This window comes from Natrix helvetica (genome assembly GCF_964273705.1).
Source record: "Natrix helvetica genome assembly, chromosome: 3".
NCBI classification, from domain to species: domain Eukaryota; kingdom Metazoa; phylum Chordata; class Lepidosauria; order Squamata; family Natricidae; genus Natrix; species Natrix helvetica.
Genome location: NC_138549.1, coordinates 44,895,199 through 44,922,800, shown reverse-complemented (window position 1 = coordinate 44,922,800; position 27,602 = coordinate 44,895,199). Strand labels below are relative to the sequence as shown.

The 27,602-nt window shown below is 40.1% G+C and overlaps 1 protein-coding gene across 5 annotated transcripts in view; it reads left to right on the top strand.

The window, feature by feature from the left end:
• MID1 (midline 1) overlaps positions 1–27,602 on the top strand; it is a 222,804-nt gene that overhangs the window by 144,797 nt on the left and 50,405 nt on the right. For 4 of the 5 annotated variants that reach the window (XM_081946827.1, XM_081946829.1, XM_081946830.1 and 1 more), the window contains one exon: positions 10,867–11,582. In XM_081946827.1, coding sequence (XP_081802953.1) covers positions 10,923–11,582 — 660 coding nt within the window. In that variant the 5' untranslated portion in view covers positions 10,867–10,922. Of the gene's footprint in view, positions 1–6,923; positions 7,286–10,866; positions 11,583–27,602 lie in introns of those variants that run through there. The other variant, XM_081946828.1, reaches the window with a different exon arrangement.

Genomic DNA, 27,602 nt, shown 5'->3' with positions numbered 1-27,602 from the left:
ATCATAACAATATTACTTTATTAAACTTGTATTCTCCCTGTTTCTCAACTTTCTGGGTGACTCAAAACAATCAATCAAAGCTATTAATAGCAATGGTTTCAGATTAATTTCCAGCCATTAAATGGTTATATCTTTATGCTATTTGATTTTTTTTTTCTGGCGCCGGGAGTCTCCTTGCAGCGAGCGTCACTTCTATTGATCGCACTGTCTTCCTGCCGCTCTGAACATGCCTGAAAACACTGCCTTCCTGCCGCTCCGAACTTGCCTGAACACGTGGAGTCGCGGCGGTTAAAAGACAAGCCGTGGCGATTAAAAGGCAAGCTGCAGCCTTCCCTAAGCTCTCGGCAGCGTGATCGGATGCTCCGGTGGCCATTTTGAAGTGGCCACATGGAGGCAGCGATTTGCAGAAGCCTCGTGGTCGGGTACTCCGCTTCCTGCATCGCGGCCATTGATCGAGGCCAGCAGGTCCTTATCTAGCACGCAGCCCACAGCTTCTGAAGGCCCAGGCACCGGCGGGACCTACAGTGGCCTTGATAGCCTGGGACGTGAGTGGCTACAATGGCAACAACAAGATCCGAGCTTCCTCAGGCCCTATCAGAGGCTCCAAGCAAAGTCCGAGAAGGGCAATTAGACAGAACCAGGGCCGCAGCTTCTAAGCCCTTGGCTGGTCAACGCCCTTCCAGAGCCACCATTAGGGATGAGCTCAGACGACAGAGTGTGCTGGAGAAAACTATCACCAGGGCAGAAAAGCAGGCCCAGTCCACTAGGCCCAACTCAGCCAGCACGGGTCCGGGTCCAGGTCCATCGCAGGATGACCTTGAGGACCTGGATCTCTTTCCTGAAAATATTAGGAAGCTCATTTCTACAGCTATAACATGGGGTATTGCCATTGGTATGTCTCAGAGAGATAAGGCATCACAATCTGGCAGGCCCCCAGTGGCTCATCACAGACAGCATCATGCTAGGTCCCCCTCCCCCTCCATGTTCAGCGAAGGCTCCATTTTGGGGGAGGACACCCATCAAGATATGGGATTTTCAGAGGATGAGGACTCAGTTCCCCTTGATCCTCCAGCCTTTCCTGGCCTTTTTCCACCAGTCACGTTCAAGACACTTTTACACAAGGCCAGGAAAACCACTAAGATTGGAACTGGGGACCGCCACAAACAAGGAGAGTCCTGCCCCTCCCTTATTTCTAGAGGTGATAAAGAACCAGTGGGCCCATCCTTCCATCTTTTCCAATCCTGGTAGCAGCGATTGCTGCTTCTACAATGTAGAGCAGGCCTTTGCCCAAGCTCTACAATTAACAGCAATTGATACCCCAGTAACAGCCCTGGTCTCTTCCTCCTCCATAGTCTCTGGAGATGCAGCTGATAAGATGAAGCTGGAGGACAAGCGTGCAGAACTTAACTTGCGTAAGAACTTTAACGCTTCCGCCTGGGCAATCAAATCTGTGGCGGCTTCTTACTTTAACCACACGACTGTCGTGGCTTCGTCAACTACAGGACCATATTCCGGTCTAGGATGAGCGGCTGCATCAAGATATCACTAAAATCATAGCCACCTCTTAATTCTCTGCTGATGTGACTCTAGATTCTGTAAAATATGCTTCTAGAGCTCTTGCCACATCGGTAACTTCCAGACAGTTACTGTAGTTGCGCAGTTGGCAGATGGACAGCAAGGCCAAATGGAATCTGCTGGCTGCCTCTTACACAGGCACTAATCTATTTGGGGAGGCACTGGATCCTATTCTAATAGAGAATAAGGATATGAAAAAGGTCCTTCCTTCCAATGCCAAGAAGACAGACTCTCTCCCAGCCCCATTCCATAGATCCTCTTACAGGGCTCCCGAGACTGATCACCAGCAGAGGTACCATTCCCTTAGGTCCGACAGACAATTCCAACATCCCTTTTACCAGGATCGAAGCAGACACCAAGTTCAGTCCAGGCAGCTCTTTCGCAGGGGGTGGGGGAGCGGCCATTGCTTCCGCAGGGGGAAATGACTCCAATCAGGATCTCCCCATAGGCGGTCATCTGGCACACTTTGCGGATCAGTTGGATCTGATCACCATGGACGCCTGGGTCAGGTCCACCATCAGGAACGGTCTGCGACTGGAGTTCCTCTCCATCACCACCCCGACACTCTTCAGGGTGTTCCCTCCCTCATGGGACCCAGAATGACGACGCCTGATGGATCTAGCTATAAATCATCATCTCGACATTCAGGCGGTGGAGGCGGTTCTGTTGGTGGAACGCGGGTTGGGCCATTACTCCAACCTGTTCATGGTACCGAAGAGCTCGGGGGGGGGGGGGCTGGAGGGAGATTCTGGATCTCAAGCATCTAAACCAATATCTAGTCTACAGACTCTTCAAAATGTCGTCCCTCAGGCCATTCTTCAGGGGATCCGTTGGGGGGATTTCTTGGCCTCAGTAGACCTAACAGAGGCCTACCTTCATACCCTGATCCTGCCAGCCCACCGCAGGTACCAGAGGTTCTCACACGGGAACCTCTATTATCAATACCGCACCCTTCCTTTTGGCCTGGCCTCCACTCCTCGTACCTTTACAAAGGTCCTCGCAACATTGGCAGCTCACCTTCGCTCCACCCCGGTTACCTGGACGATGTGTTAATTCAGGCAGGGTCCCACTCTCAGGCAGTCATCGACCTCCATCTTACCATCCGGTCCGTTCAGTCCCTGGGGTTCTCCGTCAAAATCTGGGTGCGTCTTGCCTCCCGAAGCCCCGCCCCCTTCACCAGAATGGCTGTGCATAGCTTTATGAAGGCTTTCAGAGAGCTCCTGAGGACTGGAGAGGGCAGAAATGAGTGAAAAATGGGCCATTTTTGCCTCCCAGCCCCCAGCAGCACTCTATAAGCCTCCATAATGCTATGCATGCAATTTCTTTGACAAAAAACGGGCCCGTTTTCGCAAAAAACTGGCTGTTTTTTGCTCATTTTTGCCCCCCCCAGGAGCACTCTGCAAGCCCCCCCCCAAGGCTATTCATGCCTTTTTTTTATTTGGAAAAAAAAACCTGGCCCGTTTTCATGAAAAAGGGCCATTTTGGGGAGGTTTGCAGAGTGCAAAAACTTTTTTTTCCTTTCCGAAAGCTCTTTAACTGATCAATGAGAATTACACTGATTAAGTGCGATGCCAGCAGAAACACCTACCTATCTACTATATTTCTCTCTATCTCTATTTCTCTCTATCCCTCTCCCTACCTACCTACCTACCTACCCACACACTCTCTCTCCTTACCTACCTACTGTATTTCTCTCTCTCTCTATCCCTTTTTCTTTCTACTTACCTACCTAACTACTCTTTCCCTCTCCCTACCTATCTACTGTATTTCTCTCTCTATTTCTCTGTCTATCCCTCTACCTACCAATCTACCTACTCTATGTCTCTTTCCCTATTGTATTTCTCTCTATCTATCTCTTTCTATTTCTCTCTATATATCCCTCTACCTACCTACTTACCAACTCTCTCTCTCTCTCTGTTTCTCTCTCTATATCCCTTTATCTACCTACCAACCTACCTACTCTCTCTCTCCCTACCTATCTACTGTATTTCTCTATCTCTTTCTATTTCTTTCTCTATCCCTCTACCTACCTATCTACTGTCTCTCTCTCTCTTTCTCTCTCTACCTACCTAATTACTCTCTCTCTCTCCCTACCTACCTACTGTATTTCTCTCTTTCCCTCCCTCTCTATCCCTCTATCTACCTACCCACCTTTTTAAAAATTGCCTCTTCAAAACCTTGGTGTGTCTTATACTCCGGTGCATCTTATATTCCGAAAAATACGGTAGTTTAGTGTGGCACTGTTGGAAGAAATGTCCATCTGGGTTCAGTTCCAAGTGGGGAAAAAGACAATGGAAAAGAAGGTTGGTTCTTACCTGAACTTGTCTTTTCAGTAGAATAGAGGGAGGGGTTACGCATGGGTTTTGTCACAGCCTGATTGGTCCATAGACTGAGGGAAATTTCTATAATATTCCTCCATTTCCCATTGGCTCCCAGTTTCCTCGATATTGAAGGACTGCACCTGCAACATACAAGCAGATCACGGGACCTCCCCGCCCTCCACCTGGCCCATCCCTAACGCTAACTAGGGCAGGTCGTAACCCCTCCCATTATTCTACTGAAAAGATACGTTCAGGTAAGAACCAACGTTCTTTTTCCAGTAGAATCGAGGGAGGGGATACGCATGGAACATACCCAAGCTTAATCCCAGGGAGGGAAAGGTTAGGACCCAAGGGGAGGGATGGCTGCCACCTGCTGCAAGACCCTGCATCCAAAGGACGCCTCTATGGAGGCAAATACATCTAGCTGATAGTGGCGGATAAAGGGGGTCGGAGATGACCAAGCAGCCGCCCAGCAAATGTCCTCGAATGGGGCCCTGGTGGCGGCGCTTCGAGTGGAATGGGCCATGATCCCTGCGGCAGGGGTCTGACCGGATGGTTCATAGGCCGTCACAATAGCCTATGACGCCTCAGCCACTGGCCAATAGTGGCCGAAGACACCCTGGCCCCTAAGGACCCGGACTGAAATGAAATAAAGAGAGCCTCGGATCTGCGCACCACTGACGTTCGCCTGAGGTAGATGCGCAAGGCGTGGCGGACATCCACCTGCTATATAGCAATCCTGGATAGTTCAAAGGTATGATGAGGAAGAGAGAAGGTTGAAGTTAAGACCATTTTATTTTAGAAGGAAAGATTAAAATGTTAGAGTTGATTCTTCTGTCTTAGTAGCAGTTCATAAAGACTGAAATTGAAATAGCTGTTTAGACAGGTCGCAACTTGCAGAAGCCATTGGATTACTTAAGCAAGCACATGTGTTTAAAAGTCACCTTTTAGGCCTTCCAGGAAATCAGCATGAACCTTTGTTCGTGTTATCTTGTAGATACAGCCAAAAACCAAGGAAAGAGTGTGAGTATTCCATAGGAAAAGTCCAGTGTGGAAATTATGATTTTGTGTTGCAAAAATCCCTCATGCACAGTATATTTAAAGTGAATGTGGTATGAGAAACAGAACCACCATTTGGGTGTGATAGACCAAGATAATGGAATAATGCCACAAAAATTAATGTGAGTCTTCAGTCAAGGTACTTTAGGCCCAAATCAGAATTTGTTACTACGTGTCTACTTAATTTAATCAGTATTTCTTATTAATATATCTGAATTAAAGTTATGTTTACAACAAATACTTGCCATGTTTTCAGTTGGATATGCACAAAAAAATGATGGTCGCTAATTACATATTGGAAGAAAGTTAAAAACCAGAAGAAGATAAAATCTAGTGTCGTCCTATAATGGGGTCATGTTGATCACTTGGATAAAAAGTTTTCCTACTTAAAACCTCATTTTCCTGTACTGAAAACGTGTTCACCTATCTTTGTGTTGGAGTAATAAAATATTTATGATAGGTTTTATTTCTATAATCTCCATGATAGGTTTTCTGCTGTGTTGCTGATTTTCCCGAAGGTGTTGTTCTTTTCTCAGGGAAAAGAACATCTACCCAGACAGAGAAGAATCAGTTCTCTGTGATGTGATCCTATCCTTTGGGAGAGTGTGTTTAAATAAATGGTGCATTTATTGGCTGTTCCTATGGTGAGTTCACATTGTGTCATGAATTTTGCTTTTGTTTTTATATGTGATGAAACAGGACATGGTCTAATAAATGGTTTAAAACAGTCTTTATTAAATAATTTTGGAAAGAGCATTATCTCTAGTTTATTCTCTCTTCTTTTCTTAATGCTTTGAGACGACATAGATCAGGAATTGCATATTCCCTCAAGCTTCTTACATTCACATACTGGATTACATTGGTGGGGAGGTTGTGTCTTTCAAAGCTCTCTGTGCATCTATAGATGACAATAAAAACCAGAGATCAGTTTCATGTATTCTTACTATGCCGGTGCTATTTCAAACAATTCTTCATAAATGTCATGGCTTTTGCCTGTAGAAACAATGGTTCTCTTATTGTCACAGTATTCTAATCTTTATGTAAGAAAGGAAATGATGAGGGAAATTAAATTAGCCTGCAAAGCAAATGAAACTCAAACTTCTCTCTGGGATGAAGAGCAAATGGAATGATGATGTGAGTCTCTTTTAAATATGTAATGTGTTTTTCATTTAATAGTAACAACATAAAATAATCATTGCATATACAAAGTGGAAGCCAAGAAAGTAATTTGTTCCGGCAACTTCTATTTTCACATGAATTTTTAATGCCTTCATTGAAAGCTAAAAGTTGAGTCTTTATATGTAGCAAAATTTCAGAAAGTGCTTTTTTCCTATAACGTTTATTAAAGATATTGATAAAACAGAAGTATTGGCTACCTTCAGCTTTAAATAACTAGAAATTTCAATTGTTTTATAGTAAACACAATGTTTAGAAGTTAAGTGGTTAAAAAGAGAGAGAAGGGTACAGTTAGATAGGGGGCTTGCCAGCAAGTGCAAATCCGTGCTCTTAAAATTAAATGCTACAAAAATATAGTAGCATTTCTGATTGACTTGTTATAATCAATAATTCTTTGCTCTTAGGGAATAATCACACTGATAGTTCTTAAGGTGCCTGGAAAGGCATTACTGAGGAAGAATAAACCATCACTAAATAATGTATTGCAGCACTTTTATTCCAACTGGCTGATCAATATTTAGAAGGAACCAATCAAACAATTCAGTAATATGAAAAACTTCAAATATGGACCATGCATTATTTATTCAGTAAGCTTTAGCTCTTCCTTCATGTTGGCCATGTGACACAGTTTGCTGGTTCAGGTCACTTTCCCTTTATAGGCATGGGAACTTCATTATTCAACCCTGGATTAATTACACAGCAGGCTGAGCTTTTACTTGTTCAAATAATGCGGCTGCCAAGCCCAGTGGCCTTATTATAAGCAATGCTGGGTGGTTCTGTGGATGCACAGTTAGAGAATCTGACCCTTGCTGCTTTCTCACATGATAGGTGCCGAATAGTGAAAAAGAAAGGGGAGAGTTTGCTTTCGTGTCATTAACAAAAGGTAGCCTGCTCCCAGAGCAGTTTTTAGTCCTTAAACTCTGACGGCGGCAATTAGGTGGAGCTGGCTTTCCTGGAATTGTAGCACAGATTTTCCTGTTGTGCTTCAATATCAACTGTCTCCAAGTGACGAACCCACTCACTGCTAAAACCTTGGGATTACTGCAAGTAGAGAAGGCCACTGTATCTCTCTCCGCTTTTCACTTTTCACCAAGAATCAGCGTGCTCACTTATCAGCAATGTTTCAGCTAAAAAATTCAGGTCGAAATCCATTGGTGGGTATATAATGTGCAGCTGATAATTTGAAGAGATTTTCAACATAGACAAACTTTTAAAAACAAATTTGTAAAAATGTGATGAGTAAGATTTATTTCTTTTAACTGTAAACTTTGGTTTTATTTTATGGAAAGATGAACTGTTCAGTTCAAAAGAGCTTTTTAATATTTCTAAATGTGATTTTATGAATAATATTGTGTTCAGATTTTTGATAAACGTAATGGAATATAGAAAAGCTATTGGGTGATAGGTGCCTCTAGGGCTATCATTCCTTGTTAAAGTTGTTACTTAAGTTTATTTTTCTGTAATTTTTTTAAATCTACCATTACTTGAAATCCTGTAAGAGACCTGTGTTAGATATGTGAAATGTATCCCTGATATTAGGTTTGTTTCAAATGGTTGTTTAATATTAAGATGTTGTTAGTTATTTTTTTATTACTGGTTCTTTGACATGCTTTGCAATATCACTCTTAACATGTTTGCTTTGAACATGTGAATTAATATCTATATCTTTGAATGGGCATATAATTTTGTATAATAATTAGGCATGTATTTGGTTATTTCTAGAAATAATTCATTGTTATTAGTATTTATGGTAAACGTATAATTTAAAAAAAAGTGTAGAAAATGTTTTTTATGGCTTTAAAGTACTTCTTGGCACAGATCATTTGGGTGGGAGGAAATTGACTCTGGACTTAAATGTGCAGCAATGTGTTTGAAATGCTTGGATCCTTTTCCTGTTGAGGTTACTATGATGGCGGGGCAGGGGTCAAATATTTTGCTGCCTGATATTCATGCATTTCTCATACGGAAGCTGATTGGATTGGCACTGAAGCTCACTTCTAGTCAAGAATGTGACAGCACATTTTACTTTAAACTCCAGCAGTCTTGTTTTAGGAGCCAGACCACACTGTACCGCACCATCTCTTTTCTATCTGCTGATAAAGTAAATCCTGAATAATGGCTAAGGAAAAGGTTAGCTCTCGATTGAATGTTGTTGAAGATTTTAATTTCTTTGATGCATCAACAGAAATCTGGTCTTACTGTTAGGCTAATGTATTTATCCACTTTATAGACACTAACTTTTTATCCATTCCTCTAGGCAGAACAGTTGTTTGATATAGTTTTCTAATTACTTCGGTGCAAAAGTCTGTACAGGTAGCTTCACAAAATAGAAAGACAATTTTGTATGTAGAACAGTAATAAAGAAAGCCTATGTATCTACATTTCTCTCTTTCTCTCCCCACCCCTCTTTTTGTGAGACATTATAAATATGGAGAAGGGAAAAAAGACATGTACATATGTAGATTTTAGAAAGTATTTTTCTTATTTAATTTGTTTGTATGTAAATGCAAGAGAATTGACTTTTTATCCAGGATGGTTATTATTCACAATCCAATTGGCAGATGAATCTTTGGCAGAAAAATGAACTACAGAAATAAAAATTAAATACTAACTAGACCATGCAGTATTTGTTCGGTACACTATAATCTAAGGTACATAAAACCTTCATTAGTAGAATTTTCTTTAAGATCCTGGATTACCTAAAACGTCTTTTCTTAAGGAAACACTTGTAAATATTTCCTTTTTTTCATATGATTGCACTCTGTGTCACATAATATCTAGATTCAGAGTTGTTGCTGTTAATTCAGTTTTGTCATACCATTGAAATCACTATACAATTGTGCCCTTGCACAAATTTGTCCTGAAACTGTGATCCAATCTATAATTCAGTGAATAATTAACACTTAACTAACTACTTTAAGACATCAATATGTGATTACTATGCCATAAATGTGCATCATTTCAAGAATGCCTTATTATTTTAATTAGGGAACTGTATTATTTCCCCCATTGGTTGATTGCCCTTCCCTCCAAATCCAGTGATTTTTTCCAGTTTATAGGATTAAAGACTTCCTATGGAAGATATTTGGGAGTGTCAAAATAACAAGCGGGGAATGAATAAAGCAGACAACATAAAGTTTATTGAATCCAGTGTTATCCATAGTGGAGGCTATTTGAGATTCTCTAACTTTTTGGCAAATAAGTGTGAAATCCAATGGTACATTTTTCATGTTCCTCTGGGACAAATGATTTTTTGCCGTCATGATGAAGCAGCTGTGAATAAACATTAAAGTCTGATTTGCAACTGTCTTCCATTGTTGAACACTTTTTTTGCTATTATGATTGAATGTAGTTACACATGGCATTGCCACCCCTGAACTGCATCCCTCAGTTTAATTGTGGGGAAGTACTGGTCATTCAAAAAGATTTAGCTCCAAAGCTTGCTAATGAGCATAAAGTTCCCTTCACTCTTAATGAATCAAGATTTCCATGTTAATTTTAGGGGAATAAAAAGAGAGATGTTCACACAATAGGGCAACCTTACAGAGTACGCAGCTGGGCCATCTGAAACCGTCCTTTTTATGAACCACAGAGTTTAAATGGACTGTACTCTTAAGAGGTAGATTTCTGCGAGTGTGAAGCAGAGCTTTTGCTTATGGTTCACTGATCTGTCTACTTGTAACAATACAAGACCTTGACAAGAGCTTAGGGAAAAAGCATAACGTAGGGCAATTCTTTCAAAATCATTTCATGTAACATCTTCAGTGAAGGAGGAAATGAAAAGTAGCTTCAGTCGTTTCAGAGGCTGATCAATCTTTTTCAAGGGTAGAATGGCTGCTGCATGTCCCTGAATTCCTTGCTGAGAAAAATAATTGTCCAGTTACACTGCATTTTGGCTAACCAGCAAAGCTGTAAAAACAATATTTACACAGTGAAACAGTATTTGTACTTTGTGGCTAGAAAGAACAGTAATTCTTGGCACTTCCTTACCTGCAATAAACAAAAAACGATTTTTTTTAGTTCTCTGATTAGCAAATAACGTGATACTCTTGCCAGGTTTCTAACTTATTGAAGTGCAGTTTTTATTATAATAATTATTTTTCCTCATTCTAGTCTATATTTGTCAGCATATTATCTCATTTCACTCTATTTGCTCTAAATGTTTGCATATTATTTTGTTTTGTAGTCACAAATTCTTTTAGAGACATATGACTCCTGCACTCACAAGCTAGTGACCATTGTCCTTTGCAAATGCAAATTGACGTGGAGCCCAAAAGTTGCAATTTAAGATATAAATAGTAAATGAATTGACACATTTCTAATTCCAATGTTACTCCTAAGGTCCAATTGCATCAAGCCCCTAGGTGGGGTGGGGGGTGGAAATTAGCTGATTTCATAGTGTGATTGACTTGAATTGCTATAACAGATTTCACCATAGCGGCGGTAGTATATGTCTGCCTTTACTGCATTGCAGTATAGTTCCTAAATAATATAAAAGTTTATCAAATGTCTGCCTGTAAACTGCTCTGGATTTCTTGCAATAAAAGATAGAAATAGAAGCTTAGGAAAACATATAAGAAAAAGGGTTTTTAAATATCTTGAACACAGATGGATTCAAAATGTATCACCTTCACTCTGAAAAAATACAGCCAAATAACTAACAATATAACTTGAAAGAGACATTTGAAATAAAATTTCCCCTTCAGTCTAATTGAATATTATACTATGCTTTCAGATAGCTGATTGGCTTCCCTGGATTTTGCTGATGACACAGGAAACCTTTGCTTGAAGATGGAAACACTGGAGTCAGAACTGACCTGCCCTATCTGTCTGGAGCTGTTTGAGGATCCATTGCTGCTGCCTTGTGCTCACAGCCTCTGTTTCAACTGTGCACATCGCATCTTGGTCTCCCAGTGTGCTACCAACGAATCAGTGGAATCTATCACCGCCTTCCAGTGCCCCACTTGTCGTTATGTCATCACCCTCAGTCAACGGGGTCTAGACGGACTGAAGCGCAACGTCACACTGCAGAATATTATAGACAGATTTCAGAAAGCTTCTGTGAGCGGGCCCAATTCTCCCAGTGAAACTCGCCGCGAACGAGCTTTTGACAGCAACAGCATGTCATCGAGTGAAAAAGTTCTCTGCCAGTTCTGTGACCAAGATCCTGCTCAGGAGGCAGTCAAGACCTGTGTAACTTGTGAGGTATCCTATTGTGAGGAGTGCCTAAAAACAACTCATCCAAACAAGAAGCCATTTACTGGACACCGTTTGATTGAGCCTATTCCTGACTCACATATCAGAGGATTGATGTGTCTGGAACATGAAGACGAGAAAGTTAACATGTATTGTGTGACTGATGACCAGTTAATCTGTGCCTTGTGTAAACTGGTTGGGAGGCATCGTGATCACCAAGTGGCAGCTCTAAGTGAACGCTATGACAAATTAAAGGTTAGTTTCATCTTAATTTGTTTATACTAAGAAGTATAATGCCAGGAAATGAAAGATTTTTACCTTATTTGTGTGGCTAATATTTGCATGTTGCATTTGCCATTCTTGTATTCCACATGCCTGTGAATTTGCTGAGGCTGGTCCTATATAAATTTCAATTTTGAATTAGAAATAAATTGATCTATGTCAAACCTAGATTTTGGTGTAGGAAATTGAAATGCCAATGCTGAAGAAAATATTATATATACTTAACTTTGATTCAGGTTTTCCAATTTTAAAAGGTGTGGTTTGTACATTCATACTGAAATATTTTGAGAATACCCAAGTAATTATAGAATGGGTCTCCATTTACAGTTATCTGTGGCCTGGTCTACTGACATTTAGGAAAAGAGCAATATTCTATGCAGACTTTTGAAGCCCAAAATCTTAAGTCAGTGGTAAAAATGCCTTAAGTTATTAATATAACTTTAACAAAACAATCTACACTGGTTACTAAGTTTAGTGGGTCTCAAAGTGTTTAGACTGACAGCTCAAAGAACTTGTTTGATCCCATTGATAAAATGTCAATACCTTTGGTACCTTCATTACTTACTTATTGATCTAATCAAGCAAACTTGTTATATGAGTTTTCCATTATGGATGCACATGAATAGCATTTTTGAAATGTTCTTAATAAGTTTCCCACATTATAAACATTATAACCAAATACAGCAATAGATGAGTATTATATTTCATTGCAAAAGGTCCTTAGGATTCCGCTTCTGCGGTTTTATAGTAGTGTGGAACAGATTTAAATAGAATAGTGTAATTACTGTACTGTATCCATCTGCTATTTTAGATGTCACATTAAAAGCAAAAAAAAAATGGGGGGGGAGACGGGACGGAACAAAAGTCTATTCTTCCAGTTCCCTTAAGGAAATGCTATTGTGATTGTTTGTAGAAAATTACAGTAGGTGCTTGGGGGGGGGGGGATTTTTGAACTTCGGCTACTGTGATTCTTACCTTGGAAACAATCTATATCTACATTTACATTGTTTACATATCTATCTATAAATACACACACATGTATAATTTTATGCATCTACAGTGTTTCATTAGAAAATGATTTTGGAAACATTCTTCAAAGTACACAAAAACCTTGTTTTAATATATAGTTTTTAAAAGATAAATGATGCCAGTTTGGTTTGGACTACAGCATTGCCCAGATTTATTTTAAAAGTTGTACTTAATTTTTAGATAATAATTTAATAATTATTATTTATCATCAATAAAAAGAGAGGTAATAATTTAAATAGAAAATATATGACAACTACATAGTTTCTATTACTTATTGCCATAATCTTTTATTATTTGCATGGTTTATATATTTTTCTTGGCAGTTGTTCATAAATTCATATTGTGTTCATTGATTGGATTATTTAATTTTAAGATGTTCCATTGTTCTTAGGCTTTTGCAAAGCTGTTATGGCTTAAAAGAAATATATTTTAAAGCATACAATGTATCAAATGTATTATGATAGAATATAATTTGCGTATGTTTTGTGTTCATGTTCAAGCCAGCTTAACTATACTATTATTTAAATTTTATTTCAACCTTTTCTGTGTTACATGAGTAACCCTGTACAACTCAGTTCTGGCATGCCTCCTGGACTAGCTAAGTTATACCTTATAGGTGTCTGTCACATACCTCAGGACACAATTAGTAAATAAAAGAAGCATCTTTTTAAATAACAGTAGCATTTTGTAGCAAATTCACATGTTCACATTGATAAACAAACATGGATAGACTGAAATAAGTCGCATTTCAGGGGTTTAATTCACTAATATTTGTGGACTATTCATTTATATTTTAAATCTAACCTAATCAATTTAAAACCAATTGTAAAGCACTTTTGTATCTAATACGTGTTGGATTATCAAGTCCACAAACTAATATTTGTGGACTATTCATTTACATTTTAAAGCTAACCTAGTCAATTTAAAACCAATTGTAAAGCACTTTTGTATCAATACATGTTGGATTATCAAATCCAGACAATTTGCAGATATTCACATTTTTCTTAGTTAAATGTGGGACATCTCATTCTTTTTTTAATTGATTGCTTCTGCTTATTATAGGGAACTCTGGCATTTCAAATGTTTACAGTAATGCACCAATTTAATCATTTTTATTTAGTATACTTTATTGATTGATTGATTACATATTCAAATTTTAAAACTCAGCATTTATCATATTTTGGAGTATAAGACGGACCTTTCCCCCCCCCAAAAGAGGGTGAAAATCTGAGTACGTCTTATACACTGAATACAGCATTTTTGGCCTTCCAAAACCCCACCCCCTTCGCAAAATTGGATGTGCAGAGGGTTTGGGAGGCCTGCAAAGTGCTCCTGAGGTCTGGGGAGGGCAAAAACTAGTGAAAAATGGGCCATTTGTTTGCTCGTTTTTGACCCCACCTCCACCTCCAGGAGCATTCTACAAGCCTCCCAAAGCCTATGCAAGCCCTGTTTATTGCAAAAAACGGGCCCGTTTTCACAAAAAATACTGTTTTTGCTTGTTTTTGCCCCCACCAGGAACACTTTATAAGCCTCCCAAAGCCTATGCATGCCCTGCTTTTTGCAAAAAATGGGCCATTTTGTGCTCATTTTTACCCCTAGCCCCAGCCCCCAGGAGCACTTTGCAGGCCTCTCAAACTCTCTGCATGCCCCATTTTTCACAAAAAATGAGGCAGGCAGAGGGTTTGGGAGCCCTGCAGAGTGCAAAAACTTAAAAAAAAAATTTACCTCTTCAAAATCTTGGTGCTTCTTATACTCCGGTGCGTCTTACACTCGAAAAATATGGTAGTTAAATAATCATGCTGTAGATGAATAATATCTTTCTTTTTAACTTACTTTTCAGGCTTATATGCTGCTTCAGTTATAGCTAATTCCAAATGCCATATATCTGTACCAGTTTTAAAAAAAAGTTAAATCAGTACCGCCTAATATTCATAATTAGCTTATCAATTCTATTGCATTGATTAACAATTTTGTGTTTATTTTGTATGCAATCATTAGCAGATTATCTATTGTCAACCCCCAAGACTTCCTTGGACAACAAGGCCTTCCTAAACAGGGTTCAAGTTACTGAAACCCTCAGGAAAATCTTGTTACATAGAAGAGGGCAGCAGTGAATATTCATTGTCAATATGACATTCCTTCAACATAAGCATACAGTGAGGGCAATTTCTTTCAGCTGTTACTGGGTTGGCATTGGTCCTGAGAAATGTAAGGCTTTAAAGATAACAAGTGGATTAATTGGGGTAATACTTGGAAGTCAACTAGCATTCAGCGGTTGCTCCCAAAGCAACAGTGCTACTGTGGCAAAACAAGATCACAAACTATAATACATTTGTATTCTGATAATAAGAGTTCATGATGATGAATTTGCTGCATTGATACCCTGCTTCCCTGAAAATAAGACCTCCCTGGATAATAAGCCCAATCGGACTTTTGAGCACATGTGCTAAAATAAGCCCTCCTCCAAAATATTGCAACAAAGCAGCAGCCATGAGGTGACCACGCTCGCCATTTCCTGCACCTCAAAAATAATAAGACCTCCCCAAAAATAAGGCCAAGTGCTTATTTCGGGGGGTCAAAAGAAAATAAGATCCTGTCTTATTTTCGGGGAAACACAGTAGTAATAATATTTATCTGTAGAATTAGTGCATTTATAAATCTGTGGGATTTATGATAACGTATTCTTGTCAATATCAGTATCTGCAATCATTGGAAGTCGCTCTTAAAATAAAGAAAATGAATTTTGCTATGCAGTAATGGAATGTTCTTAGTAAAACTCAATAGACCTTCCATTGACTATATATAAGTTGCTTGATCATATTCTGCTGGTCACCACAATACGATAGTTTTATTTTTGATTGTTTAAAAATAAATCTGTGATAAGAAATGAATAGTACGAATACATTCAAATTAGTATTATATGTTTCTGTAATCAAAATCAAGTTACAGCTTTATGATAAATGAATGTTGCTAAGATTCATGCATTTTGGATTGGTTTTAAAAGATAATTTTCTAAATTTCGGGCTTTTTTCCTTTGCTTATGTTGAGTGGTAAATGAATTGTCCTATATGAGAATGGAATCTATTTTATATAACTTGTGAAATCTGATGCTAAGAAGTCCATGCAATTTTCTTGGCAGAAGTACAAAAAGAGATTTGCCATTGTCTTCTTCCAGGATGTGAAAGATATACCAATTATAGATAGTTCTTGACTTACACAGTAATGGAGCCTGGAATTATGGTTGTGAATCATGCCAGTCATTAAGTGGATCTTCATGTGATTGTGACCGATTTTATCACCTTTTTTGGGGGGCGTCTTAAGGAAATGAAGCAGTCATAGAATAAATGCCACAGTCATTAAGTGAAAACTTCAATTGTCAAGCAACCTCATTGTCTACAATGTATGCCCCCCCCCCACCAAGTCGGAGATAAATATGAGTTTTGGGCAAAAAAGGTCATAAATTGAAACCACATGATCATGGGACACTAAACAGCTGTAAATATGGGCTGGTTACTAAGTACCTTTTTGGGAGTCCTGTCATAACTTGAAATGGTTGTTAAATCACCAGTCATAAATTGAGGACAACCTGTAATCAGAATAATAAAGGCTTGTTAAAAGCTAACTTACCTGATTAGTAATCACTAACTTTCAGAAATGATGTTCATTATTGTTCATTACCATTTACAGTGAGCTCTGCTGCCACCACTACTATTACGGTACTATTATTGTGATTATTATTTATGGCACAGAGTTTCATGGATTCTAAGCCACAAAATATTTGGGATAATATGCTACAGTTTTTGTTGGGGGGAATACTAAAAGGCTAATAGAAAAGCATTATGCATTTGGCAGTTATGAAATTGGCATTATATAAGTGAATAATAGATACAGTGTAATGATTGGCCCCAGAACATAATCCAGGAAGACACATAGGGAATTTTAGCTCTATAATTACTGCCAAGATAATCCAGATCAGTAGGGTTGTCTGTGTGTCTGGTATTTGCATTGGAAGAAACAATTTCTTCACTGAGAATAGATGCTTGGTCCCTTTGCCTAATAATCTGTCTTGGAAACCTATCTAGTTTGCTACTGTATTTTGAAGCAAAAGGGTAATGCAGATTTCCATGTTCTCTCTTTTTAAAAAGTCATTTATTAAATTGCTAATTGTGGGAGTGGTGTTTGTCTAGTTGTTGTGGAAGAAATGGTGCTTAATACATGGTTGAAAGAGGATAATATATTTCAGCAAACAGTATCAAGGTTTGTGTTGTTTTAGAATAATACTAAGTGACATAATCCAGTATCATGCAAGTAAAAACCTGCTCACATAATGGAATTCCCCTTCTATGCAACAATCTCAAAATTAGTTTTCACTTCCAGTTCCAACAACAGCCAAACAGCTTAATTGGATTACCCAAAGTAAATTGTATATATTTTTTCTCTTTTTCCTTTCCTAAGTCTATTGTAAACTTTGAATATGATTTGTAGTGATTAAAATGCAACTTGTAGTGCCTGACAACCATTGAAAAAATAACTGACTGAACCCTATTATTAAGGGGGGGGGGGGAATCCTACAGCACACCCTGGAAATTATGTCTGAGTAAAAAAATTGGGATTGTATTATTCCCTAAGGAGACTTCTACATATTTAAATGTTTTGTCTGATCCATGATCAATTTATTTGGGTTTGTAAATTATTGAAAATTTCCTACATTTTAATTGCCCAGGAATTGGTTCTTCTTGAGCAGTTTTTGAGTGTCAAACTATGTAATTGCTGACATTCTGTCCCAGCAGTGTTGCTAATTATTTAAACAATATTTCATCCTTCATTAGCCAGAAAACAAAAAAATGTCATTACAATCTAGCTCCTTTTGTGGTAAAATGAAACGGTTTAATTAAGAACTCTGTACACTTGTCTGATTGAGGCATGCAAAGCTGCACTGCTTTAACAGTGAATGTAATAGCCATTCATTATCAAAATCTGAAAAAGCATATAAAAGAAATGACACTTTAAGAAAAGCACTAAGCCATTTCATTTTTTGCTAGTGCCCCTGTGAGTTAAAGTGCATGACCTTGAAGAAAAATCCTTTTTTAAAAAATGGCAATGCTTGCATTTAATTTCTGCAAATAGTATCCAGATGTGTCGTGTGCTGTGTGTGTGTTAATTACACAGAAAGAATTTGCAGTAAGATTTTAATTAGAGCATATATATGTTACAGATGTGCAAATGGTAAGGATATATTCTTTTGCACTTTATCTTAACATAATTAAGAATGTTATTGTGGTCATTACATTAATGCTATTTATACATTTTTTTCAAATGTTTTTAAGGCATTAATTTATGTTAGTTAGGAGCCAGTGAATTCCTTGTGACTGTATAGACAAACTTTCATCACTCTAATCCTAATCACTCTAGTCACTCAATCCACAATAATTCATAGAACTCCAAAGGATGTTCTATTAATAGATCCCATATTTGTCATCTATGCCTTTTTTCAGATTTCCTCAACTTTGCTGAAAATATTTTTTTCTAGAGTTTTATTCCTGAGCATTGCCCCAAGGAGCAATAATTTTATAATCCCAATTTCAAAGGATAAATAGTTCATGTTCCTTTAACTTCTCTGGTCTCTATTAGATGTTTCTTTGATTACTCTTTGTATCTTAGATATACTATATTCTGCTATCAATTCTTTAATCTTCATAAAAAGATAAGTTCTTTTTTAAAAAATATGCTCATCTATGTTGAACCCCTTGATTATTAGATCTTTCTTGCTTCTCTTAGTTGTCCCACGTTTTTTTTGTTACCCAAGACTTCATCTCTATCTTTCTCTCATTATATAATACCTGAATAATCTCTGGAATTATTTTCAAAATTATGGAAATATTTTTCATTTTGATTTCAGTTTCTTTATCTTCAAAGTTTTATTTTTGCTTAATTTAAGCATATTGAATTTCATCCTTAGATTGATCTTAATTTTAACTATGGTTCTTATATCTTGCTTGTACAACTGTCTTCTTTGATTTTCAAATTTCACCTACTATTTGACATAGTAATCCTGGTTTTATTCTGTATCCTGCACCTGGAAATTCATTGAACAACAGCTTTACTTTGCTCTTGTGTTTTCTATTATGTATTTAATTGGAGTCCAGTGTTCTTCCTCCAATATTATTCATGTGTAAAGCCTGTATTGCTTAAAACTAATATTGACCATAATCAAAGAAACTCAGTTAATTTATCACCCATAAATTTAATTCTGGCAAGTGTGGTCCTTCTGGGAAACTCCTAACTTGTGTTTTTGACTTGTCCTTCTCCTAAAGCACAATAAATAAGTATTCCTGGCTTGGCATTGACTAGTTAAGAAAATACTGGAAATATCTGGGAAAGTGACCCTGAAATACTAGTGCTCTTGATATTAAAGAATGCTGAAGCTGACAGTAGTCAAAAACATTAACCTTACGTCTGAGAAAACCGGATTTCAATTAACTCAAAGTATTAATATTTACCAAAGCAGAAAAGCAAATGGGAAAAGAGTCATCAAGAAAAAGTTCACAAAAGAATGCCACTAAAAGCACAATCACAAATAATTATGAAGAAAAAAATAGAACAAATTCATACAGTGCTGATAACCTTTAAAAGGTGACTACATATCTGAAAAAGTGTCTGCATGTGTGAGAGGGAGGGAGGGAGGAGCAAATCACCAAAAAGAGTACTTACAGATGTTTTTACCATAGCCCAGAATTTTAAAGGTTGCCGAATGAGCAAGGTTTGGCAAATAATGCTAAGAATAACAAAAGGGATCCTTCAGCTATCTTCATATTAAATGACTTCTAAGCATCAACATATCAACTCTTCAGTGAAGATGGTAAAATAAGGGGAACATGTAGACTTACAAAGCGTTTAATATGGTCATTGACAAGTTGTAAATTATAGGCTGGGGCCAGGTCTTTTAGTTAAATTCATATTTAGTTCTTTCATTGTTCCTCATCAAACTGGATGGAGGTACTAGTACTAACTTTCAATTTTTAATTTTTTAAAAAAGAATCCTGATAGGGAAATAAACTTTAAAGTAAAAGAATACACTTCATAGAGACAAATTGAGAACAACTCTTTCCAAACTAGCAAACTTCTTCGCTTAGGAAAACTGAATAACTTCCACAGAAACAGAATGGTGTCTGTCTAGAAATAGTTATGTATTAAAAAAGTATAGCTTTAGTCTAGTTGATAGCAAGTTGACCATAAATTAGCAGTGTAAGATAACTCTGAAAAATGCAAATGCAATTAGGTTCCATGAGCAGCAATGTTGAATACAATATACAGTTCTGGATATTATTCTTTAGAAATGAGATTGGCATTGAAGATCAATGGATTAAATCGTATGTGGATAAATTGAGAGAACTAGGGAATTACTTATTGAGATTTCTGTTAATAAACAATAGTTACAAGATTTCTGTTTTTAAAAAAGACAAAACATGGAAAATATCTGCTGAACCATATTTTTCATTTGTGCCCTGTAACATTACTCAATCACTTAGGAAATTATATAGTTTAGATAAAATTTAAAAGCAATTCTAACTAACTTTCCTGTAAAATGGCACATTTTACTGCAAAGTAGCCAATTCTGAATAGATTATAAACTATTTGTTTTTCACATCCAGTCTGAGTCACATCTGGCATATGAGCTTAAAAGGAAAATGAGGTCAGAAAACTATGAAATGTTTTCCATAAACTAAGAAGACAAAAAATATAAGAAATCACAAATGACTCTTTATTCAACGTAATCATCCTAAATAAAACTAGGCATTACTGACTTGTATCAACACTTATATCTAAAGGCTATGGTGACATTTGTAAATTACAGAAATTAGGTTAAGGTCCATATTGAAAACTATTGCATTCCTCAAGTATACACTCTATATTTGCAACAAAATGTTTGACTCCAAATTTGCTGTACTTACATTTAATAATATACACACTATGCCAAAAAGTCATTTACTTACTATATATCACTCTACAATCTCTTAAATAGTATAGAGCAAAACACAAATTATGCATGATAAATTTGTTTTATATGTGGCAGCACATTGTCCTTAATTTTCCATTCCTTAAATAACAAATACCCAGAGGGCTTTCAATATTATATTAACTGAATGCATTCCTTATAGCAGTGATGGCAAACCTTTTCGGCACTGAGTGCACAAACCGGAACATGCATGCATATGTGCACACCGGAGTGCCAGAAACCCAAAGATCAGTTAGCTGGCGTGCGCATGCCTGTTTTTTTGGCTGGGTTTTTTGGGGCTGAAAAATGGCCTGAAAGTGGCCCCCAAAACAGCCTGTTTTTCAGCTGTTATTGGGGCCATTTTCCGGTGCTCCAGCACCCGGAAAGACCAGCTGGTCGGCACGCATGTCTGCCAGAAACCAGAAGAACAGCTGGCGATGGCGCAGAGAGGTCTCTATGTGCCACCTCTGGCACGCATGCCATAGGTTCGCCATCACAGCCTTATAATCTCTTCTCATAACATGCTTTTGAGTGACTTTCTTCAATTGTCATTTTCCATGATAGCCCTGATCTCACCTCTTTCTTCTAGGACTCTCTGCCTTCAGCAGGCCTGAATCTGGTCTAGATTTCCACCTGTATGCACCTCCTTCCTCAAATGCAGGAATTCAGAGTTGGTTTATAATGTTTTTGCTGTTTCTACAGCACAGATTAATATTAGTCTTATTGAGTCATTGACCTTAATGTCTGAGAGCTGGAGGTCCACAATAGTTTTAGAACAAAAAGTTAAATGTATTATAACCGTCCTACGGCTGGTATGAACACCAGTTTGGTGCAGTGGTTAAGGTATCAGTCTAGAAACCAGGAGACCATGAGTTCTAGTCTCACCTTGGGCATAAAGCCAGCTACATGATCTTGAGACAGTCACTCCCTCTCAGCCTTAGGAAGAAGGCACTTCTGAAGTCTTGCCATGAAAACTGCAGGGACATGAAATATATCTATATCTATATCTATCTCTGTCTCTGGATAGTATGAGGAGGAAAATGGGATGCCAATTCATAAATTGTTGTCATGTTGATGCAGCCAATTGCAAAACAAGAGTCAAATGGAAAGGATGATGTTCTTCATTGGAGAATCTAGAAGTGCAGGTGAAGCACACACATTTTGTCTCTTCTTGAGACTTTCTGATTCTCAGGGTTCCCAGTTACACATTTATATATATTTAGCCTGGGGTAAAAATGGGAATTAGGAACCTTGTTTGGACTAAATATGCAAACATTTCATAAGACATTTATACGTGGGTTGGGAGGTTTGGGGCTTGGGTGCTCATCCTGCATTCATTGTTAGTCCTTATGTCTTTTGACAGATTCATCCATGTGAACTGATTGCATATTATTGTATATTCTGTAAAATGACATCTTGAAGCAGAACTTTAAGCAGTTAGACATGATTATTTTATCATGGTGGAGGCAATGATTTTCTTACAAGCCTAATAGAATGAAACTTGAATCTCAAGTTAGGTTCACGATGCCTAGTACATGTAATCCCTGATTTATGACAGTTCATTTAGCGAGCATTCAAAGTTACAAAATCACCCCCTCAAAGTACTTACAACACAATTACGAATGTTGCAGCACCATGGCAGTCATTCATCCTTACAACGACCATAGTGGCACTGCACCCTGCCTATCCCCCGCTGGGTCACCACCAGAACTGGGCTTGTAGATGCTCATCTTGCTAAGATCTAGTGACACTTCAGTTTCTTGGCTTGCTTTGATGCTTCAGGCCTTTGGTGCGTTTGCAGAGAAGGGAGCCCTAAAGTACACCAGATCACGTGAGAGCAGTAGCATGAGATCTTGTGCTACTATCTCACATGATCTCATGGTACTTTAGGCAAATGGGGGCCTGGAGGAGATATGTGGTAAATGGCTTTGCAAAAGGAGGGAAGGCCTGAAGCACCGAAGCCTTCCCTCCATTTGCAAGGTCTTTTGCTCTCTTTGCAAAATACCTTTGCCCCGAGAATGGAGGCCGGGGGGTGCATGTGTGTCACTCCGAGCCTCCGTTTACAGCAGAAAAGGCTGTAAATGGAGGCCCAGAAGGATGCGTGCACCTGTCCCAGGCTCCATTCTCAGCAGCAAAGGCCTTGAAAGCAGAAAAAGCTTTTTGCACAGACGACTGGAGCCTATAGGGACAAAATCTATCGTCCCTGCAGGCCTTGGCAAGCCTTTGCTCAAGGTGAAACCGTAGCATAGAGGCTGGAGAGAAGACAGCTCCCTTGATCATTGAGATCTATGCAAGGTAAGTGACCCAGTCAGGCATGATGGGGAGGGGGGGAAGCATAAGATATCTTAGTGGCTCAGGGGAGGCCTTGGGTGGTCGGAAGCACTATGTCCCCCATGGCCTTCCCTATCCTGAGATATCTCATACACTTCATGACCCGCACATTTCATTAGCGAATGAATGGGTGAAAGTAGGGTGTGATCACATTCAAGTTATAGTCACAATGTAAACTATCTTAAGATATTCTTGAATAAACCTAAATTTACTTCTACCTTAAAATTTCTAAACGATAATGAGAAAAGTCTAATTTTAGTTGGAAATATAAAAATACAGAAATGAATTTAAATTTGTTAATCTCAAATGTATTGGCATTTTAACTGATTGGGAATGTAGGAACCTACTGCATTTTCACAGAGTTTGCTTCTTTGATGAGATGGGCAGCTATATAAATTGGTCCACAAAATGCCTTCTCCTCAAAGCAGTAATGTATGCAAATTGAAAGAGCCCCTCAAGTGAAATTTGCTTCTTTCTGACTACCTGAAAATAACTATGCAGTTTTCTTGACAATGAAATTTAACTGGTTTTGCACTGTTTTCTTCAGGGATGTTTTTTTCAATTTTACACTCCTACGATCTCCATATTCCCTGGGTAGCCAATCCTGTTTAGCTTCCAAGTCCAGACAAGACTTGACTCATACTATTAGTTTTACATCATGCTAGTGGTATATTGATTAAAATCACTGGTAACTTGAAAACTCAAAAGATCAAGTCTAATTTGAACAAATGAGTACATTATTTTAAAGTTTAGGTTTAAGGTTTATTTGGATTTATATGCCGCCCTTCTCCAAAGGACTCACGGCGGCATACAACATTAAAAACACACATCACAAAAGTTAAAAAAAGATTAAACCCAATTCCAAAAAGACCAAACCGATTTTTTTTTAAAAAAAAGAAACAGTACATTTAAAATAAATTAACATTAACAGGCCAGGCCGGCTTGCTGGAAAAGCCAACTTTTTAGGGTGCGTCGGAAGGACCGGAGGTCAGGGATTATGCGGAGCTCCGGGGGCAGCTCATTCCAGAGGGAAGGCACTCCCACAAAGAAGGCTCTCCCCCTGGGGGTCACCAGCCGACACTGCTTGGCCGACGGCACCCTGAAGAGGCCAACTCTGTGGGATCGTACTGGACGGTGGGAGGCTACTGGTGGCAGTTGGTGGTCTCGCAGGTACCCTGGGCCTAAGCCATGGAGCGCTTTAAAGGTCATAATTAATACCTTGAATCGCACCCGGAAAACAACCGGCAACCAGTGCAGGCCGCCTAAAAGGGGTGTGACATGGGAGCACCTAGGTACCCCCATGACAACCCGCGCGGCCGCATTCTGGGACCAGCTGAAGCCTCCGGGTGCTCTTCAAGGGCAGCCCCATGTAGAGAGCATTGCAGTAGTCCAGGCGAGAAAGGACGAGGGCTTGAGTGACTGTGCACAGAGCATCCCGATCCAGGAAGGGGCGCAACTGGCATACCAGGCGAACCTGGTAAAAGGCCCCCCTGGTCACGGCCGTCAGGTGTTCTTCTAAACTAAGCCACGTATCCAGGAGGACTCCCAGATTGCGAGCCTTCTCTGAGGGGGCTAAAATTTCTCCCCCTATCATCAAAGATGGAACAAGATGTACAAATCGGGATGCCGGGAACCACAGCCACTCAGTCTTGGAGGGATTGAGCTTGAGTCTGTTCCTCCCCATCCAGATCCGCACAGCCTCCAGGCATCGGGACGTCACGTCGAGGGCATCATTTGGGTGGTTTGGGGAAGAAATGAAAAGTTGGGTATCATCAGCATATTGATGATACCGTACCCCAAAACCACGGATGATCTCGCCCAGCGAGATATGTTGTATATGTTGAACAGGAGTGGTGAGAGAACCGACCCCTGGGACACCCCACAAGTGACGCGCCTGGGGGTCGATCTCTGCCCTCCAGTCAACACAAACTGCGACCGATCCGACAGGTAGGAGGAGAACCACTGTAAAACGGTGCCCCCCACTCCCAACTCCCCGAGTCGTCGCAGTAGGATACCATGGTTGATGGTATCGAAAGCCGCCGAGAGGTCTAATAGGACCAGGACAGAGGAACAGCCCCTGTCCCGGACCCGCCAGAGATCATCGACCAACGCGACCAGTGCCGTCTCCATGCTGTACCCGGGCCTGAAACCCGACTGAAACGGATCCAGATAGACAGCTTCATCTAGGTACTGGGGAAGCTGACATGCTACCACACTCTCGACAACCTTCGCTACAAAGCGAAGGTTGGAGACCGGACGATAGTTGGCTAAAGAAGCTGGGTCCAGGGAAGGCTTCTTGAGGAGGGGCCTCACCACCGCCTCCTTCAAGGCGGTGGGAAAGAACCCCTCTCTCAATGAAGCGTTGGTAATCGCCTGGAGCCAGCCTCGTGTCACCTCCCGGGAAGCCGAAACTAACCAAGAGGGACACGGGTCCAGCACACAAGTGGCAGCACTGAGTCCCCCCATAATCCTGTCCATGCCTTCGGGGGTCACAGGGTCAAACCCATCCCAGATAGTCTCCTCAAGAATCATCCCCGTCGGCTCGCCCGAATCTACCCAGTCAGAGTCCAAGCCTGTCCGGATCTGAGCGATTTTATCCTGCAGATACTGAACAAATTCTTCAGCCATACCCTGCAAGGGGTCTTCCCCAGTTCCTTGGTTAAGTAAGGAGCGGGTCACCCTAAACAGGGCGGCTGGGCAGTTATCTGTGGACGCGATAAGAGCAGAAAAATATTGCTGTTTTGCCGCTTCTATCGCCACTAAGTAGGATTTAATATAAATTCTTACTAGTGTTCGATGAGATTCGGACCGGCTGGCCCTCCAGCCACTCTCTAGGCGTCTTTTCCAGCGTTTCATCTCCCGGAGCTCCCCGGTAAACCAGGGAGCCATCCGGGATTGACACCGGGTCAGAGGCCGCAAAGGCACAACACGATCCAAAGCCCCAGCGGCAGCTCTATCCCAGGCTCCCACTAGGGCTTCAGTCGAGTTGTGAGCAAGGGATTCAGGAAAAGTCCCAAGCTCCATCAGGAACCTTTCGGGGTCCATCAGGTGCCTGGGGCGGAACCATCTAGTCGGTTCCCCCTCCCTGCGGCGAGGGGTAGCGGTATGGAAGTCAAGCCTGATGAGGAAATGATCAGACCATGACAAGGGTTGAATAGAAATATCCCCTAAATCTAGATCATTCATCCACTACCCAGAGACAAAAATCAGGTCGAGCGTGTGTCCCCCATTATGGGTGGGGTCTTGAATTAACTGAGTTAGATCCATAGCTGTCATGGAAGCCATGAACTCCCGAGCTGACTCGGATGTCTCGCCAATGGAGGGCAGATTGAAATCCCCCAGGACCATGAGCCTGGGGAAATCAACCGCCAATCCAGCTAATACATCCAGCAGCTCCGGCAGGGCCGATGAAACATAGCAGGGAGATAGGTATGTAACAAAAAAGCCCACCTGAGCTCCAAGGCCCCACTTCACAAAGAGGGACTCACACCTGCCTATCTGAGGCACAGTGACCTCATGAGGTCTGAGACTTTCCCTAATAACCACCGCTACCCCCCCGCCCCTGCCCTGGGCTCTCGGCTGGTGAAACGCCCGGAAGCCTGGTGGGCATAGTTCGCTAAGGGGCACCCCCCCTCATGGCCCAACCAGGTCTCCGTAATGCACGCCAGGTCCGCTCTACCCTCCTGTATGAGGTCGTAAATGAGGGGAGCCTTATGTACCACAGACCTGGCATTAAGTGACACCAGCCGGAGGCCAGGGTCCTGTAATCCCGAGCACCCGGGGGTGCAAGAAGGGCGATGAGGGTCGGAACGCGCGATTGCTCTCAAACAGCAAACCCGCGTCCTCCGAACATCATTTGGCCCTCGGCCCCCACCATATCTGCCTCTCCCACAAACAGAAGAGATGGTGAACTCCCCAATGGAATGGCTTAATGTCTCCCCCGGAATCCCAGCCCTTCCTAGCCCTCCCAACCCGCGCCCATTAGTTAGCGCTGGCCTGTGCCCTGGCAGACTCCCCCCAAGCCTGTCTGAGCCATCCGAATCAACCCCCCCCTCCCCTTAAAATTTGGTTTAAAAGCCCCTGTAAAAAACCCTTAAGAAGTCTCTTCTTCGCATTTTGTTATGATTTTGTTATGCATTGATGTTCCATTTCATTAGGGAAAGCAAAGCCTGGTTGTATTTATAATAAACTTAAGGACTGATTCCCACCCACCCCCAAAGTTACTCATGCATAGTTTTAATATTGTCATATGGGAACAACCAGATCCATACATGAATAGTCAATTAGCCATTTTATTGCTGAAGCCTATACACAGGAATCTTCTCAAACTGATAGCTTGTATCTAGATTAGATAAGATTAAATGGCATTCAAGGGGCAGTCAGACTTCACTCTTTTATGCCTACATAGGGATTCCATGCTAATTTTCCATTTGACTCTTCCCCCTTAGCCAGTCTCCAATAAATATCTAGAAATACAAGAAAGGGTAAGTAATATAGATAGATAGGCAAACATTCATTCTTGTAATCTAATAAAAACATTAATTTACCTTGTCATATAAAATGAGATTTTGTTGTATATTGCATATTATTAATCTGCTGTTATATTAAAGATCCATATCTCCTCTAAGGTTGGATCA